The 15,404-nt window shown below is 44.1% G+C and overlaps 1 protein-coding gene across 2 annotated transcripts; it reads left to right on the top strand.

Moving 5' to 3' along the window:
• The first annotated feature begins 317 nt into the window (after positions 1-317).
• On the top strand, positions 318-13,522 carry LOC112258407 (ceramide synthase-like). 2 transcript variants are annotated; one of them, XM_024432764.2, is made up of 7 exons: positions 321-1,007; positions 3,303-3,931; positions 4,101-4,184; positions 7,637-7,862; positions 8,329-8,424; positions 8,721-8,830; positions 12,015-13,522. In XM_024432764.2, the coding sequence occupies exons 2-7, from the start codon at positions 3,807-3,809 to the stop codon at positions 12,289-12,291; spliced, it is 918 nt and encodes a 305-aa protein (XP_024288532.1). In that variant the 5' UTR covers positions 321-1,007; positions 3,303-3,806; the 3' UTR covers positions 12,292-13,522. The 2 variants fall into 2 exon arrangements, with proteins under 2 accessions (XP_024288533.1, XP_024288532.1); XM_024432765.2 differs by lacking the exon at positions 8,721-8,830 and having other exon boundaries at positions 318-1,007.
• The last annotated feature ends 1,882 nt before the right edge of the window (positions 13,523-15,404 follow it).

Genomic DNA, 15,404 nt, shown 5'->3' with positions numbered 1-15,404 from the left:
AAGCACTGTAGGCTGGCTTGTTTAGCGGACCCCAACTGTTTGTGGAACTTTGTACAGTCTTATCTGATTGAGCATAGCTACGTTCATTCTCCAAATTAGTCAAGTTAATGATTCAACCCATGGTTTGACAACTTGCAGTTTGATGTCTTTATAAAAAACGAAAGGACTTTTTTCTAGCCAGCTTGATCTGAAAAAATGACTCGGGCTATTATTAGTCCGTTGCCCTTGAACAGCAAAATACTTTATCCAGGGACAGCTGTTGTCTGTCACAACACGGCTAGTCCTAGGAGTCATAGCCAATGAGGCGACCTCATCCGCCAATTACACTTGGATATTAGCCTACCATACCCGGGAGCAAGGGGGATGAGAGAGAGAGAGGGGTGGTAGCGAACTGGCTATGTAACCGGTTTAATGGCAACACTTTAGCCACAGCGTGACTGTATCATGCATACGCTAGGATTTTTCTTCTTCTTCCCCCTAGACTGTTTACTGAAATTAGTTGTACGACAGGTCCTAAAATAATCTGCAGAGAAGACTTCACAGTGAATGTATCGAATATTATCGGCCAGGCAATAGGGGTCGGTCGATATGGCATAACGGTTCAGATATCAGTAGGGTTGTACGGCGGCCAAAGGCGAGAAGAGCAGTGCCCTCGCAGTATAAATCAAAACACTCGAGCGAACCATCGACTTCAAAAGCATTTCGCCTCTCGGAAATAAAATTGCTGAAGCAGCGATCCGACAGCAGCACGTCGGGCGGGAGTCCTATTCTGATTCTGACCAAGACAAGAGACCACACGACAGAAGCGGGGAGGACACACACATCTATTTGTCTTGCTTGACGCGCGTTCTCATTTCTCGCAGATATCCCGAATACGGAATAAGACAAAACACAAAGAGAATGTGGAACAATTCTCGACTTGAAGGCAACCACCAGGACCAAACACACTGATTTCCCCCTTGATCCGACCGACCGGGCCGCAGAACGGGACGCCGCAACAACCAAATGTAAATTCAGCCTATCCATCTCTTCTTGTTTTACTCTCCCTTTTAGTACCCCTTCAACACCCAACTCTTCATTCTCACCAACCCTGCTCCGAGGTTAAACAAGAAACGTCATATGTCTGTAATAAATGTTGTGCCTGTGTGTCGTAAACGGTCACGTTTTAGCCTATACAGGCCTGAATAATCTTGTCATCTATCGCATGTTGGTTGGTAAGCAAGCATGCATTGTCTGTAAAAAAAAAAAAAAAAAAAAAAAAAACTGAAGCCAAGCTAGGCAATTTATCCATTGCGTGTGTGTGTGTTGTTAATAATAGACAAACCGCGTGCCACACAACCTGTTAGAAGCTTCAATCACTCTTGTGCACGAAACGATTGTAGGTAAAAATGAATCGAATGCAAATCTAGCGAGCTCGCAGTCGCACTCATAGTTACATTGATTTGTCCGGTTTGTAGTCTACACTGGCCTACAGTAGCAAGCAAACAAACATGACAACGGTTAGCCTATGCAGATGTGGAGCCGTGCCAAGACCGGCACAAGTCTCCCATTTTCAAAACAATATGTTGCTTATTGTTGCGTTTACTCTTATTTAGTGCAAAACAGACTTGTCCCGATATTTTTGTTAATAGAGGAGGACCGTGTTACTTAGGCTACTGACGCGCATTGCGTATTTTGACAATTAAGTCTGAGACACGTTTTTGCACGGGTCTGCCAGCTAGGTTTTGACGCTAACGAGCCTGTGTTTTCTGCCAAGTTAGCGATGTAGCAACGTCAGGATATGCTTGGGGTTATACAGGGGGCCAGTGGTTTTATCCCCCACTCCATGTAAATTGCTAGTACAGTCTACTGTCAGGAGGTGCAGCCTATGCACTGCTGTGCTGAACAAAAGAACACAGCTAGCCAAGATAAATCTGACAGTATTTATATTATGCCCAGATAGGCCTTTATCAAAACCGCATGCAAGTGCACCCATTTGTTGGTTATGGGATGAACCTGTTGTGTTGTGAGAGGGTGCATCTATTGTCCAACAGCCTAGGATGGAACAATTAGGCCCCGCCCCAACATCCTCTTCCACCCAACCCTTCATATCCCTCATCATATCCCATATGTACTGTAGGTAGTCCCCATTGTCAAATGTCCTTCCATCTCCTCTCTCTCTAATTCCCTCTCTCCCAGCTGTAATCTGTCTAAATCTCCTGCGTTTCTAATCCCTTTCTAAATCTATTTTGGTTCCAGCCACCTTTTCCCTCTTCCTCCGCCTATTCATCCCGTCTCTCTCCCCAGTCCCTCTGAGTGCACATGCATTCGCCTGGAGAGCAATGACAGTGGAAAACCTCAAATGAATTCATAACCCCAACGGAGGCGGCGTATAGCTGGTGCAGCCAGCGACACATGACGCCTACAGTGTAGTCAATGGATTTGTCAGCGTTTGTGAGATTAGAGTGTAGTGTAGGGCTGTCTACGCACCAGGTAATTATTTGAGTACGACGTTCATCATGTTATAAAAGGCTGCAGGGATGACACTGAATAAATATGACATTCATAGAAACACCACGCTGGCAGTTTTTATATGTGCATCTGTAACGGATGTTAACCGTACTATCCTTGCGTCGTGTTTAGTTCATAGAATTCATCCCAGCCAGTGTTCCCAGTTGACCGTTGTTTATGATCTGTGATTAAACAGGAAACGGCACGTTAGTTGTGCAGGGCTTAATGATGTTGATGGCTGTCGGTGGTAAAATCTGTAGCATGAAAACAACTGTGTTAGCAGTGAACTATTGACCATTACATCGGTGCATGCTGGCTAACACACTTTTATATACAACAATCCTATACCAAAGCACATCCCAGAAAGCCCCTCAATCCCCAACAGGTACCATATAACCACGTGTATAAATCAGGAATGTACACATTGTAAAATAGAGTACGGTATTCAGAACGTGACCTACCCCTTGCGTCACATTTTCATACTAGGGAGACCTGACATTCACAATCTCCCCCTATCTACAAGCGGGGCCAATAACAACATGCCTTATTGTCATCGGGATTTGAACCAACCAATAAGAGTGCTTGAACATTAAATACACATTTCTTTCGAGGCAAGTGGAAACAACCAACCCTGTTACACATAACTGATTTCTTGTACAATTACTGCACTCTTAATCAAGGTGTGTGAAACGGATTTGATTGATTTTTCTCTTTTTTTTCTCCCTCTGTTTCTCATCCTCCCCATCATCTGTCTGTTTGTTCTGTCTCTCTCTCTGTCTCTGTCTCGTGTGTGTGTGTGTGTGTGGACCCAGAAGCCACCCAGGCCTCTGCTGGTTATGAGCAGGGGGTTGGGAGGGAGGTGTGGGGAGTTAACAGACATACCACCCACGGCTGTATCGTAGCCCTCTTTCCTTATGTATCTGTTTAATTAACATGGACCGTAACCACTAGCAAGTCCATTTTCATTCCCGAAATATCCCCAAAACTAGCCTACTGAAAAGCAAATGCAGCATTTGACCACATACTGCATTAGCATAACATAGCAAAACATTACTACTAGCATAACAGTATTAACATAACTAGCATAACATTACTAACATTTGTGTTCTGTTGACAACACTTACACGCTGCCACGCTTTCTAATGATATACCTTCAACCATCTAGCAGCGAGTGATAGTTGGAAACTCGGCTACCATAGCTTTGGAAGTACCCTGCGTAGATCAGTCATTCAACTGTTTCCCACTTGTCAAGTGGTTTGAGGGCAGTAGTGAGGTACCTGTTGACACACACACACACACACACACACACTGGAACCATGCTGAGCATCCTGGCTGCCGGCTCCATCTTCTTCCCGGGCCTGTTCCTGCTGTCTAAGAGAGGCTTGAAACGGACTCCAGGTTTGGGCTTGAGCGAGGGAGACGCCACCATCGTGTCTGCCAGGTACACACACACTTACAAGTCAGATACATGAGTCAATGTTGAGGACCTCGCCTACCTATCAGACCTTTTACCTTATGCTATTCTGCTTTGCTTGACATTTTATACTATTCCGAGTTATGGGTATAAATATGTCAACTGAAACCCCACTCTCTGACTCTCTCCCCACTAGGCTGGTGTCATCCATCCAAGCCATCATGGCTTCCTCAGCTGGATACATCATCGCATCCTCCTGTGAGGACATCATCGAGGATCAGTATGTACAGAATAATGATAATGCAGTAGTAGTTGCTGTAAAGTTGGGTTCCAGTGCACGTCCCTGTGTGCGTCTGTGTGTCAGAGGTGTGACGTCTAATATATTTGGGTCCCTAACGACACCGCAAACTCTCCAGTGTTAAATCGACACTAGCTAGGTTTCCATCCAATTGGAGAGAGATTTTCATGCAAATATTCTAAAATCTGCATCAAGAAAATATGCATATTTTCCCACCAATAGTGTGTTTCCACCAAATGGACATGTTGCAGATAAAAGCCAGTGTGTGATGACGTAGTGCACACAAAATGTACCGAATAAGTCAATGTTTTTACATCGTATTTGAAACTCTACGGATAGTTTTGTCACAAAAAAGACTGGTCTTGGCACGTGCTCTCTGGCCAACAGCTTGCAGACACAGTGCGGGTAGCCTGGTCGACATGATGAGATTCTGGTTTTATTTGTCAGACGGCGTCATGTCACCAGAATAAGACCCTCTGATTTTTATTGGGAAGGCGCATCAAGATACCCATGTACTTTCACCAACCTGTGAAGTTAATCATCGTTTATTTCATCTGAAGCTTAATAAACTGCATGGTTTCCCCAGTCATAGTGGGAGGACCACACACCATGACATCGCGTGACTCCAAGTTTACTTTGATATGATGGTTATTCTATAAATATTTGCGCATAAAGCCGTTTCCACCACCATTTCTCACATAATAATTATTGTTACCAATACAAAAAGATCACACAATGTCCAACGAACAAATTCTGTCGGCATTTATAAAATTCTACCTAAACTACCTATTTCCATCACAGCAATCGTGATTATTTTTTTAAATACGGTATGACTTTACTCGCATAAACCTGTGGATGGAGACGTGGATACTGACGGTGTTAAATTTAACACTGGACTAGTGTCTATACGGGTCCACACTTTTCAGTGTTAAATTAACACTGCTTAGTGCCGACGCTACACTTTGTCTGTGTCAGGGAATTAACACTTTTAGTGTTATGCAATAACACCCCCTGTAGTATTTTTAACCATTACGCAAAGAGGTCCGAATCTCTTGACAAGGTCGCTTGTGTTGGATTAAGGACATTACAAGTCTTTTAATGCCTGGCAGCAGAAATACTCAAACTTTAACACAACTGTAGACCACTTAAACTGGTACAACACTTCCACTCACGGGTGGCCAAAAGCAACAAATTGAAAGTCACACCCCCACTAAGCCACTCCTCCAATATAATTTCCCAGTGTGCCTTGCCTTTTCGAGTGAATTGTAGAGTTACACCCATGACTGTATTTGTTGGTGACAGAGACATGGTGGTTGAATTAATTCATTTTCAGTCCTGTGGACTTCACCAAATGAGTTCCTACTGTAGACAAATGTTATCATTAAAATTAAGCTCTTTAGGACAATACATTAAATATATCATAAGGCCTTAGTTTGATAGCAAAGTTTCACCCTAACACAGTAGTGTTAGAAACCTCCTGGTTTACAGGCCACATCAGGCCTGTAAGTCACATTCTGCTGGCTTACAAAGTGATATATGATTCCTATAGGAATTCCGCCAGTTAGGACATCCAACAGTTGGAATTTTTATTCACCCGCAGCTGCATTCTGAATGACTGTTGGGGTTAGTGACATTGTGAACAGACTTCCTAAATCAGGGGTTCCCAAACTTTTTTGGTCCGTGACCCCATTTTGATATTAATTTTTTTTTCGCAACCCCACCATGTAAAAAAGTGATGTAATCAGCGACCAATGTTAACTTTTTTAATTGCCGTTATGACCGTCTGTCAAACATTGTTTTAGACTGAAACATTATTACAAATCAATCTGAAGTATGGTTTGTAATACATCCGAAAGGATGTGCGAAGTTTAGGATTTAGGAAAACATCAGGCAATAATTGTGTATGATTTTCTGTGTAGAAAAGAACCATCATTGATCATGTTATTTTTTTTCCACTAGTCTGATTTACCGCCTGGTCCTGTCCACTCTATTCTGAGGGAAACAGAAGACACGTGTGTTTCTGAAAGTCTTATGTTTTCAGGGGTCATAATATTTTGTAGCTTCAACCATTTAAAAGTTAGAGCAACATTTCTAGGAAGAAAACGGAAACTTACACTTGCATCCCCCCCAAGAGTTTTTCGCGATCTAACCCGTTTAAACTGGAACAGCCATTTTGGTAAATGGTAGACTGATTGGTAAACTGATTGGATCAGTTTAGAAGAATGTATGTTATTTGTCTTTGTGTAGCATAAGATTTAATCAGTCAATGTACATGCAAAAAAACAATCCTAAAAAGGTTTACCTGCAGAAGAGCATGCTGGGAAATCTGATAATGATGGGTGTGGTTTTGATGGGAATGTTTTACTGTCCAGAGTAAAACTGACACTCTCACACTCAACACTGGTTATAAACCCCCACATTGGGGATATTTTAAACCACTGAGTGTTAATTTCACTCTTACAGACTTAATTTAACTCCACAATCAACACTAGAAATGTGACATTGAAAAATCAACAAGTTAACTCTGGCCAATTTACTGTGTATGTTTAACTTTCGATCCAAATAAAGTATTGAAGTGTGTGTGTGCGTAATAATCTGTCATTCTCTTCCTGCTCACCTTGTCCCTGTTAACCGAATTAGTATTTAAACCCAATTAACCTCTATTTGTCCCAAAGCCAGCAGAGCTATTTTAGTATCTGTAATGCAGTCACTCAGAAACCAGAAACCGAGACTGCAGCATGCTGCTATGGAACTGTAGGAGTAGCTACTCAAACATGTCTCCACTGGTATTACAACTGCAACTTTGTTAACAGTGGACTACAGCAAAACTATATGAAATGCACACAGTGTCATGTTTTTAGTTAGAGGAGGAAGGTTTGTTTTTGGTTGAAGGAAGAGGAGGATTGGAGGAGAGGAAAAGCAGAGTAAGAAAGGAAGATTCTTTAGACTACTGAGATGCTGTGATTCTGAGTCAGACCCTGTTGTCCTAAAGAACGAACTCACAATGTGACACAGCTGCTCTTCTTAACCCCCCCGCTCCTCTTCCCCTCATCTCTCCATCAATTAGGAGGAGGAGGAGAGAGAGGAGGGAGATACTGCCAGTCACCGACTCCCTCCCCCTTGGCCTCATTTGCCAGTCAAAGTCGGGAGGTGCGAGTGCCGGCTCATTTGACTACCAAATCACAAACCCATCCAAATCATCCTGGCCCATCCTGGCCAGTCACTTAACTTCCTGACGTCTAGGCTGGAGCGTCACTGAAATAGGCAATAGTGTATTTACATGGTAGTCACATAGGCAGCTACAGTGTACATGTAGTTACAGTGTAGGTACACATTGTTGCATAGAAAATAAACTGTTGCACTTTCTCTTTCTTTCGCTCTCTCCTTTCTCACTTTCTCTGTCTCTCTCCCCCCCTTGCGCCCTACCTTTCCAGACACTGGCTTACCAGTACCTACATCCTGTTTGCGGTGCCCTACTTTGCGTACGACATCTACGCCATGTTCCTGTGCTACTGGCACAAGCTGCAGGTCAAAGGGCACGAGGAGGAGGGCGGCAGGCCTAAGCCAATGGGCTCGGCAGTGGCCAGCTACCTGCGCAGAGAGTTCCTCATGGTGCTGCACCACGTCGTCATGGTGACCATCTGCTTCCCCGTCTCCGTGGTAACTATCGCTGTAACTAGGGTGGCTTTAGCGGACTATCTCGGGAAGTCTACTGTGGCATGGTCTGTCTTGTGTCTAAAGGGGGGGAAAATAACTAATGATAAATTATACACACACACACACACACTTAATAATCCTTTAAGTCTTGATAGAAAGAGATGAAGCGTTGGTGACTTGGTTTCTGATCGCAAAAAATGTCCCTAACCGGCAACCGTCTGCAGACTAGACTCTCTCTTGCTCCAATCCCCATCTGCCTCCCGTTGCTACTGGCAGCGGCACGGGACGCCAATGTTAACATCCCTTCTATGGACACGTGTTTTTAAGGGGAGATGAGGTGTGCGTGTTTGAGATTTTCTTTCAATGGTCTGTCTATAAACTTTATCAGCCATATCATGGCCCTCTATCGCATCTCACTCTTCCCGGCTTTCTCCCCCCACTCCCCTCTTTCTCGCTCTCTTGATGTTAGTTCTGGAGGCAGGGAAAGGGCGATTACTTCCAGGGTGTCATGTTCATGGCTGAACTCAGCACTCCGTCCGTCTGCCTGGGGAAAATCCTCATCCAGGTAATACTCAGTCACTCACTCCTACCTCTCCCCCTCTCTTTTAACCCCTGTTCTTTCTTTCGCTCTTTCTCTTGCTCTCTCTTTTTCTCTCCTCTCTCTTCTTCCTCAGTCTCTTACTCTCCGTGCAGCAGTCTAAGAGCCTCGAGTCTCTGATTTTGAAGGGCTCACTTTCTAGCTTTCATGTTAGCGTTGTTGTCTCCTGTGATTTTGGGTTGACATTTACCCAAGCTCTTTCTCTGTCCTTCACCCTGCTCTTGTTCTCTCTCTCTCTCTCTCTCTCTCTCTCTCTCTCTCAGTACAAGAAGCAGCACACTCTTCTTCATAAAGTGAATGGCGCTCTCATGCTGGTCACTTTCTTCATCTGTCGAGTTCTGCTCTTCCCCTACCTCTACTACGCCTACAGCAGGTAACATACTGAACTCTGTCTGTCTGACTGTCTCTGTCTGCCTGTCTCTGTCTGCCTGTCTCTGTCTCAAATCAAACTTTATTTGTCACATGCGCCGAATACAACATATCTTTGATAAGATGGCGCCGAAGAGGATGGCTGACGTTTTACATGCTCCTAACCAAACTGCTATTTTGTATGTTTTTCTTTTGCGTTGTTTGTAACTTATTTTTTACATAATGTTGCTGCTACCATCTCTTATGACTGAAAATAACTTCTGGACATCAAAACAGCGATTACTCACCTCGAACTGGAAGAAATGTTTTCCTTTAACTAGTCAGACAAGAAGGATATACTGCTTTCTCAGGAACAGGCCCAAATCCCCGTCAATTGCGTGAAGACGGAGAAAAGGGGGGCGCAGGTTGAGCTGCCTTCTGGGAATTCGTAGGTCGAGCGAGTAAACTCCCACTGCCATCCGTTCTATTGGCTAATGTGCAATAAAATTGATGACCTACGATTTAAGATTATCCTTCCAATGGGACATTAAACTGTAATATCTTATGTTTCACCAAGTCGTGGCTGATCAACGACGCGTATAATATAGAACAGGCGGAATTTACCATGCACCGGCAGAACAGAGAAGCTACGTCTGATAAGACGAGGGGTGGGGGTGTGTGTCTATTTCTCAATAACGGCTGTTGCGCAATGTCTAATATTAAGAAGTCTCGAGGGATTGCTCACCTGAGGGTAGAGTACCTCATGATAAACTGTAGACCACACTATCTACCAAGATAGTTCTCATCTATATTATTCGTAGCCGTCTATTTACCACCACAGACTGATGCTGGCATTAAGACAGCACTCAACCAACTCTATAAGGCCATAAGCAAACAAGATAATGCTCATCCAGAAGCGGTGCTCCTATTGGCTGGGTACTTTAATGAAAGCAAACTTTTTATCCGTTTTACCAAATTTTTACCAGCATGTCACATGTGCCACCAGAGGGGAAAAAAACTCTAGACCACCTTTACTCCAAACACAGAGATGCATACAAAGCTCTCTCCTGCTCTCCATTTGGCAAATCTGACCATAATTATATCCTCCTGATTCCTGCTTACAAGCAAAAACTAAAGCAGAAAGTACCAGTGACTCACTCAATACAGAAGTGGTCAGATGACGCGGACGCTACGCTACAGGACTGTTTTGCTAGCACAGACTGGAATATGTTCCGGGATTCATTCAATGGCATTGAAGAGTACACCACCTCAGTCATCAGCTTCATCAATAAGTCCATCGACGACGTTGCCCCCACAGTGACCGTACGTACATATCCCAACCAGAAGCCATGGATTACAGGCAACATCCGCATCGAGCTAAACGCTAGAGCTGCCGCTATCAAGGAGCGGGACACTAATCCAGACACTTATAAGAAATCCCGCAATGCCCTCAGACAAACCATCAAACAAGCAAAGCGTCAATACAGGATTAAGATTGACTCCTACTTCACCGGCTCTGACGCTCGTTGGACGTGGCAGGGCTTGCAAAATGTTACGGACTACAAAGGGAAACCCAGACGCAAGCTGCCCAGTGAACGAGCCTACCAGATAAGCTCAATGCCTTTTATGCTCGCCTCGAGGCAGGCAACAGTGAAGCATGCACGAGCGCACCAGCTGTTCTGGATGACTGTGTGATCACGCTCTCGGTAGCCATTGTGAGGAAAAACCTTTTAAACAGGTCAACATTCACAAAGCCGCGGGGCCAGACGGATTACCAGGACGTTTACTCAAAGCATGCGTGGACCAACTGGCAAATGTCTTCTGACATTTTCAACCTCTCCCTGACCGACTCTGTAATACCTACATGTTTCAAGCAGACCACCATAGTTCCTGTGCCCAAGGAAGCAAAGGTAACCTGCCTAAATGATTACCGCCCGTAGCACTTACGTCAGTAGCCATGAAGTGCTTTGAAAGGCTGGTCATGGCTCACGTCAACAGCATCCTCCCGGATACCCCAGACCAGGGGTGGACAACTCCAGGCCTCGGGGGCCTGATTGGTGTCACTTTTTCTCCATCCCTAGCTAACACAGCTGATTAATCAAATTGCATTCTAAACTGAAGATCATGATTAGGTGATTGGAGTCAGGTGTGCTAGCTAGAGCTGGGGCAAAACTGTGACACCAATCAGGCCCTCGAGGACTGGAATTGCCCACCCCTGCCCTAGACCCACTCCAATTCACATACTGCCCCAACAGATCCACAGATGACGCAATCTCAATCGCACTCCACACTGCCCTTTCCCACCTGGAGAAAAGGAATACCTGTGAGAATGCTGTTCATTGACTACAGCTCAGCGTTCAAAACCATAGTGCACACGAAGCTCATCACTAAGCCTGGGACTAAGGACCCTGGGACTAAAACCTCCCTCTGCAACTGGATCCTGGACTTCCTGACGGGCTGCCCCCAGGTGGTAAGGGTAGCCAACAACACGTCTGCCACGCTGATTCTCAACACTGGGGCCCGTCAGGGTTGTGAACTTAGTCCCCTCCTGTACTCCCTGTTCACGCACGACTGCGTGCGTCCAAACACACCAAGACAGTCGTGAAGAGGGCACGACAAAACCTTTTTCCGTAAAGTTTTTTTAAAAATCTGACACAGCGGTTGCATTAAGGAGAGGTTTATCTAAAGTTCCATGTATAATGGTTGTATCTATTATCAATGTTTATTATGAGTATTTCTGTAAATTGACGTGGCTCTGCAAAATCACCGGATGTTTTGAAGCAAAACATTACTGAACGTAACACGCCAATGTAAACTGAAGTAGGATCTGTCTTATTTCTGTAGATATTGATGATTTATAAGGCACATTAAACAGTTAGTCTATTGATTATAGACTTACGTTGGTTTCCTCTCTCCTCACTTTTCTTAGACAATTAAGGCAAGGTCTGTTTTCTCGTCTAACTCTGCTACTGCCTCCACCGCGTTCTCAGCACCAATATGTTAACTTAGCTATTATGCACGTAGCAACATGGTCTAGGAAAAGGCACCAATTCAACAGCGTGCTGTGTTTTAGAACCGCGGACAGCGACCACTATCCAACGCGAGAGAAAGTGCAGTATTTTTTGTGTTTTTCTCCATTGTTCCTATGTATTATATCAATAAGTGAACATTAACCCTCATTCCTCCCCCTCCTCCTCCTTCTGTTGCAGGTATGCCTCCATCCCCCTCTACACAGTGCCCTTTGGGGCTCCCTGGCAGTACAACGTGGGGGCCTTCTGTCTCATGGCCCCACAGGTCTACTGGTTCACCCTCATCTGCAGGGGCGCCTTCCGCCTCTTCACCGGGGCCTCGCGCTCCCGACCCCCGGCTGCACTCAACAAGCAAGATGGGGGCTGCTACCCCGGCCAGGGAGCCCCTTTACCTCCCCCAGCCAACGGCTACAGTCCCGTCCCCCACCAGGCAGACAGAGAGACTGACACGCACTGAGAAAGAGAAAGAAAGAGGGAGGCAGAGATGGAGAGGAAGAGAGATCACTGTGGGGACGGGGCCAGCCAGACCAGGCCGGGGAAGGGAAGACCGAGGTCTGTCAAGGGAATCTATTGTACTGTATTACAATGACACTGTAACCTAGGAGAGAGGGAGAGAGAGATTGTTTCTCATCCTCTACCACTCTCTCCCTCCCTCCATTGTCCCTTTAGAGTTGCATGGACCTCTGGAAGAAGAGAGAGACAGATTGAAAGAGGAGAGGGTGAAGAAAGAAAGAAATGAATAAGGGAGAGAAATGGAAGCATAGACAGAAAGACTTGTGAAAGGGCAAGTATTTCAATATTACGCGTCTGTACACACTGATTTCAAACTGAATGGGGGGGGGAAATGAATGGATTCAAAAGCAAAAGGATGAGAGAACACATTGACGAGCAATAGTGATCGAGTGATACAGAGAAGAATACAGGCGGATTAAGCAAGAGTGATCATCTTATTTGAGTTAAAGGAATAGATAAAAATGTATTCTTCTCTTGAAAGAGATTCAACTGCTGTTCAAGATTTAGGGAAGGATACAAAATGAATATTAATGTATAGAAATGTGTAGTAAATTATTATTTGGTGACTGCAAAAAGGGGGACAAAGACAATACCAGTATTTCAACTTGTGATCCCGGTCCTGTATTATTTGTCCACCAAGATGATCCACTCGGGATCCATTTGAGCGGGTCTTGTCTTGGGACATGACAGATGGACACGCAAACAGCGCCTCTGGTATCGCTTCGTTCAGCCTTCTCTCCCCTCTGAAATGGTCCTTCTCCCTTTTCTCCTGTTTAGACAACGAATGTGGGAGGAGGGGAATGGGGGTTTATAACAGTTGATGAGTAAATGTCATTTTAGGTTTTTATATTGCTCTCATTCAAAGCATTTTATTTATTTATTAATGTTGATCGTTTAAAAATTAATTTATGCGTTGTGATTTTTCTCTTGTACTCACTCCCCACTTCAATCAAAAGAGGAGAGGGAGAGAGAGATTGAATGTTGGAGAGACTCATAGAGGGTGAGAGAAGGGGGGAGTAGTAGACTCGAATGGGACAATGATGCAGCTACGCTGTCCCAGTCAGCCATCCAAGTTGATTAACGCTGGAAGGCGGTCCTCAATACACGACTGGGTGGGCCTGTGCAGCTTAGCAGATCTTTGCAATGCCTGGAGAGGTGTTTTAATGTCTCCCCCTAAACAAGGTAACCACATTTTAGAATCTAGATGCGTTCTACAGGCGTTCGTTCTCCAGGCTTTCTACAGTCTGCTGATGTAAGGGATTCCTAGATGATCTAAAGCAGTATTATGAAGGATTTCGAGAAAGTAAGTTGGTGTAGTGTGTTCAACGGCATGGGCGGAATTTGAAGTAGATTTCACTGGCAGCTGGTACTCTCTTTTATGCATTGAGGGATTTGTGCGATCGGACCGAAGAAGAAACACATTGACAATGCACTGAAAGAAGGGACTGATAAGGTTGGATTGGGAGGGGTAAACACAGGTTCCAAGTTCTCATTTTTCGCCACTATTTCAACCACTATTTTGTTTTACTTGTGATTTTAAATCTGTTTTGGCGCCGTTTACTCATGTTGACAGCGTGCAATGGCACCGATGTAGCTCAGGTTGGGTCATGAACGCCATTTGGGACGAAACCTAAGTCAAGAGGGTTGAAATGTGGTCCTTGAAGATCAATCCCCAGGGTGAACAGACCTTGAACACTTGACCACTGCCTTGGGTTGTGACTTGGAGTTGGTTGACATTGGGACTCGACTAGCCTGGTCCCAGATCTCTCTACCGGTACATGGAAGAAAAGTGAACAGATAGAGGGACTACTGTATAATACACTGGACTAAACTTAATGCATCGTGGCTGTTTTCTGCTGCATGATAGGAATGAGAGAATGGCTTTTTTGACCATTGGCCAATATTAACCTGGGAACACTGTAACTCTTAACTTAGTTACTATTTACAATGGTCAGTTATGGTACTGTTTAAAATGGCTTATTGGAGGACTTATTCATCTCCGCACCCAGAACCAAATCAGCTACTCGATTTTAACATTTTGAAATGTTTTATGATAGATCTTTTTTCATTTTTTTTTCATGCTTTATAACTGATTTAAAGGTACATTGGCAAATTGTATGATCAACATTCTTTTCCATGCAAAAAAAGTAGACCTAAGCCTCCGGCAAGGGATATAAACTGTGGAGTTGATCATACAAATCAAATATCGTTCCACAAAAATGAATTATATGTTCACAAATGTCAGTTGTAACAAAGATTAGGGTCGAAGTTCAGCTTGACATCGTGATTGAAATGTAAAGGCAGTGTTCCTCATCTGACTGAAAGAGGTCGCTGAAACTGCCACTAAATATCATTTGCACTCGATGGCAAAGTTTAGTTCCAGAAGATATGCTTTGAGTGAGAGGCGTTGGAGTTAAGACAAGATGGTGACGATTTAAGCCAAAACGGTATCTTCTTCTAATGTCTACTGTTGCAACTGACCCCCTCTAGTCTATTATAAATGATGCCTTCATGTTAAACCCTATGAGCAAAATAATGTCTTTCCACCAATTTTGCTCACTGGGAAGTGTTAACTCCCAAACGAAAACGTCATTCATTTTACCAGTTTACATGTCCTCTGTCATGTAAAGTATTATAACAACAAAAATCTTCCATATTGTTTGTTTATTTTATTAATTTATTTGAATGTGTCTCTATTTATTGAATGGGTTTGAATGTACATACGAATACATGTATAAATGATATATATCCTGTACGTATGGGTTTGTTGACTGCTGCCTGACTAACTGTGGGCTCTACTGTGTAAACTCCTGTCTGTATCTGAAATGACAACCTGTTCCCTACATCATGCACTACTTTTGACCAGGGCCTTGTTAAATGTAGTGCACTACAGTATGTAGGGAACACCGTGGTGCTGTTTTGGACGCAGAAGTGTTCTGTTGGCTGACATATACTCTGCTCTCCTCTTCTGCTCTGACTACCAACATGACATCAGGAATCTACCATTCTAGCACCACTGCACTGCTTTTGAAAAGAAGCACCAATCTCATCGTGGTG

This window comes from Oncorhynchus tshawytscha, linkage group LG09 (assembly GCF_018296145.1).
Source record: "Oncorhynchus tshawytscha isolate Ot180627B linkage group LG09, Otsh_v2.0, whole genome shotgun sequence".
Classification (NCBI taxonomy): Eukaryota; Metazoa; Chordata; class Actinopteri; order Salmoniformes; family Salmonidae; genus Oncorhynchus; species Oncorhynchus tshawytscha.
This window is presented reverse-complemented; position numbering and strand designations above follow the sequence as displayed.

What these genes read in the sequence shown, in the direction of transcription:
- LOC112258407 (XM_024432764.2), top strand. Translation starts at nt 3,807, where the DNA reads ATGCTGAGCATCCTGGCTGCCGGCTCCATCTTCTTCCCGGGCCTGTTC. An exon ending in GAGGACATCATCGAGGATCA is followed by an intron (nt 4,185 to 7,636) that starts GTATGTACAGAA and finishes CTACCTTTCCAG; the next exon opens with ACACTGGCTTACCAGTACCT. An exon ending in TGGGGAAAATCCTCATCCAG is followed by an intron (nt 8,425 to 8,720) that starts GTAATACTCAGT and finishes TCTCTCTCTCAG; the next exon opens with TACAAGAAGCAGCACACTCT.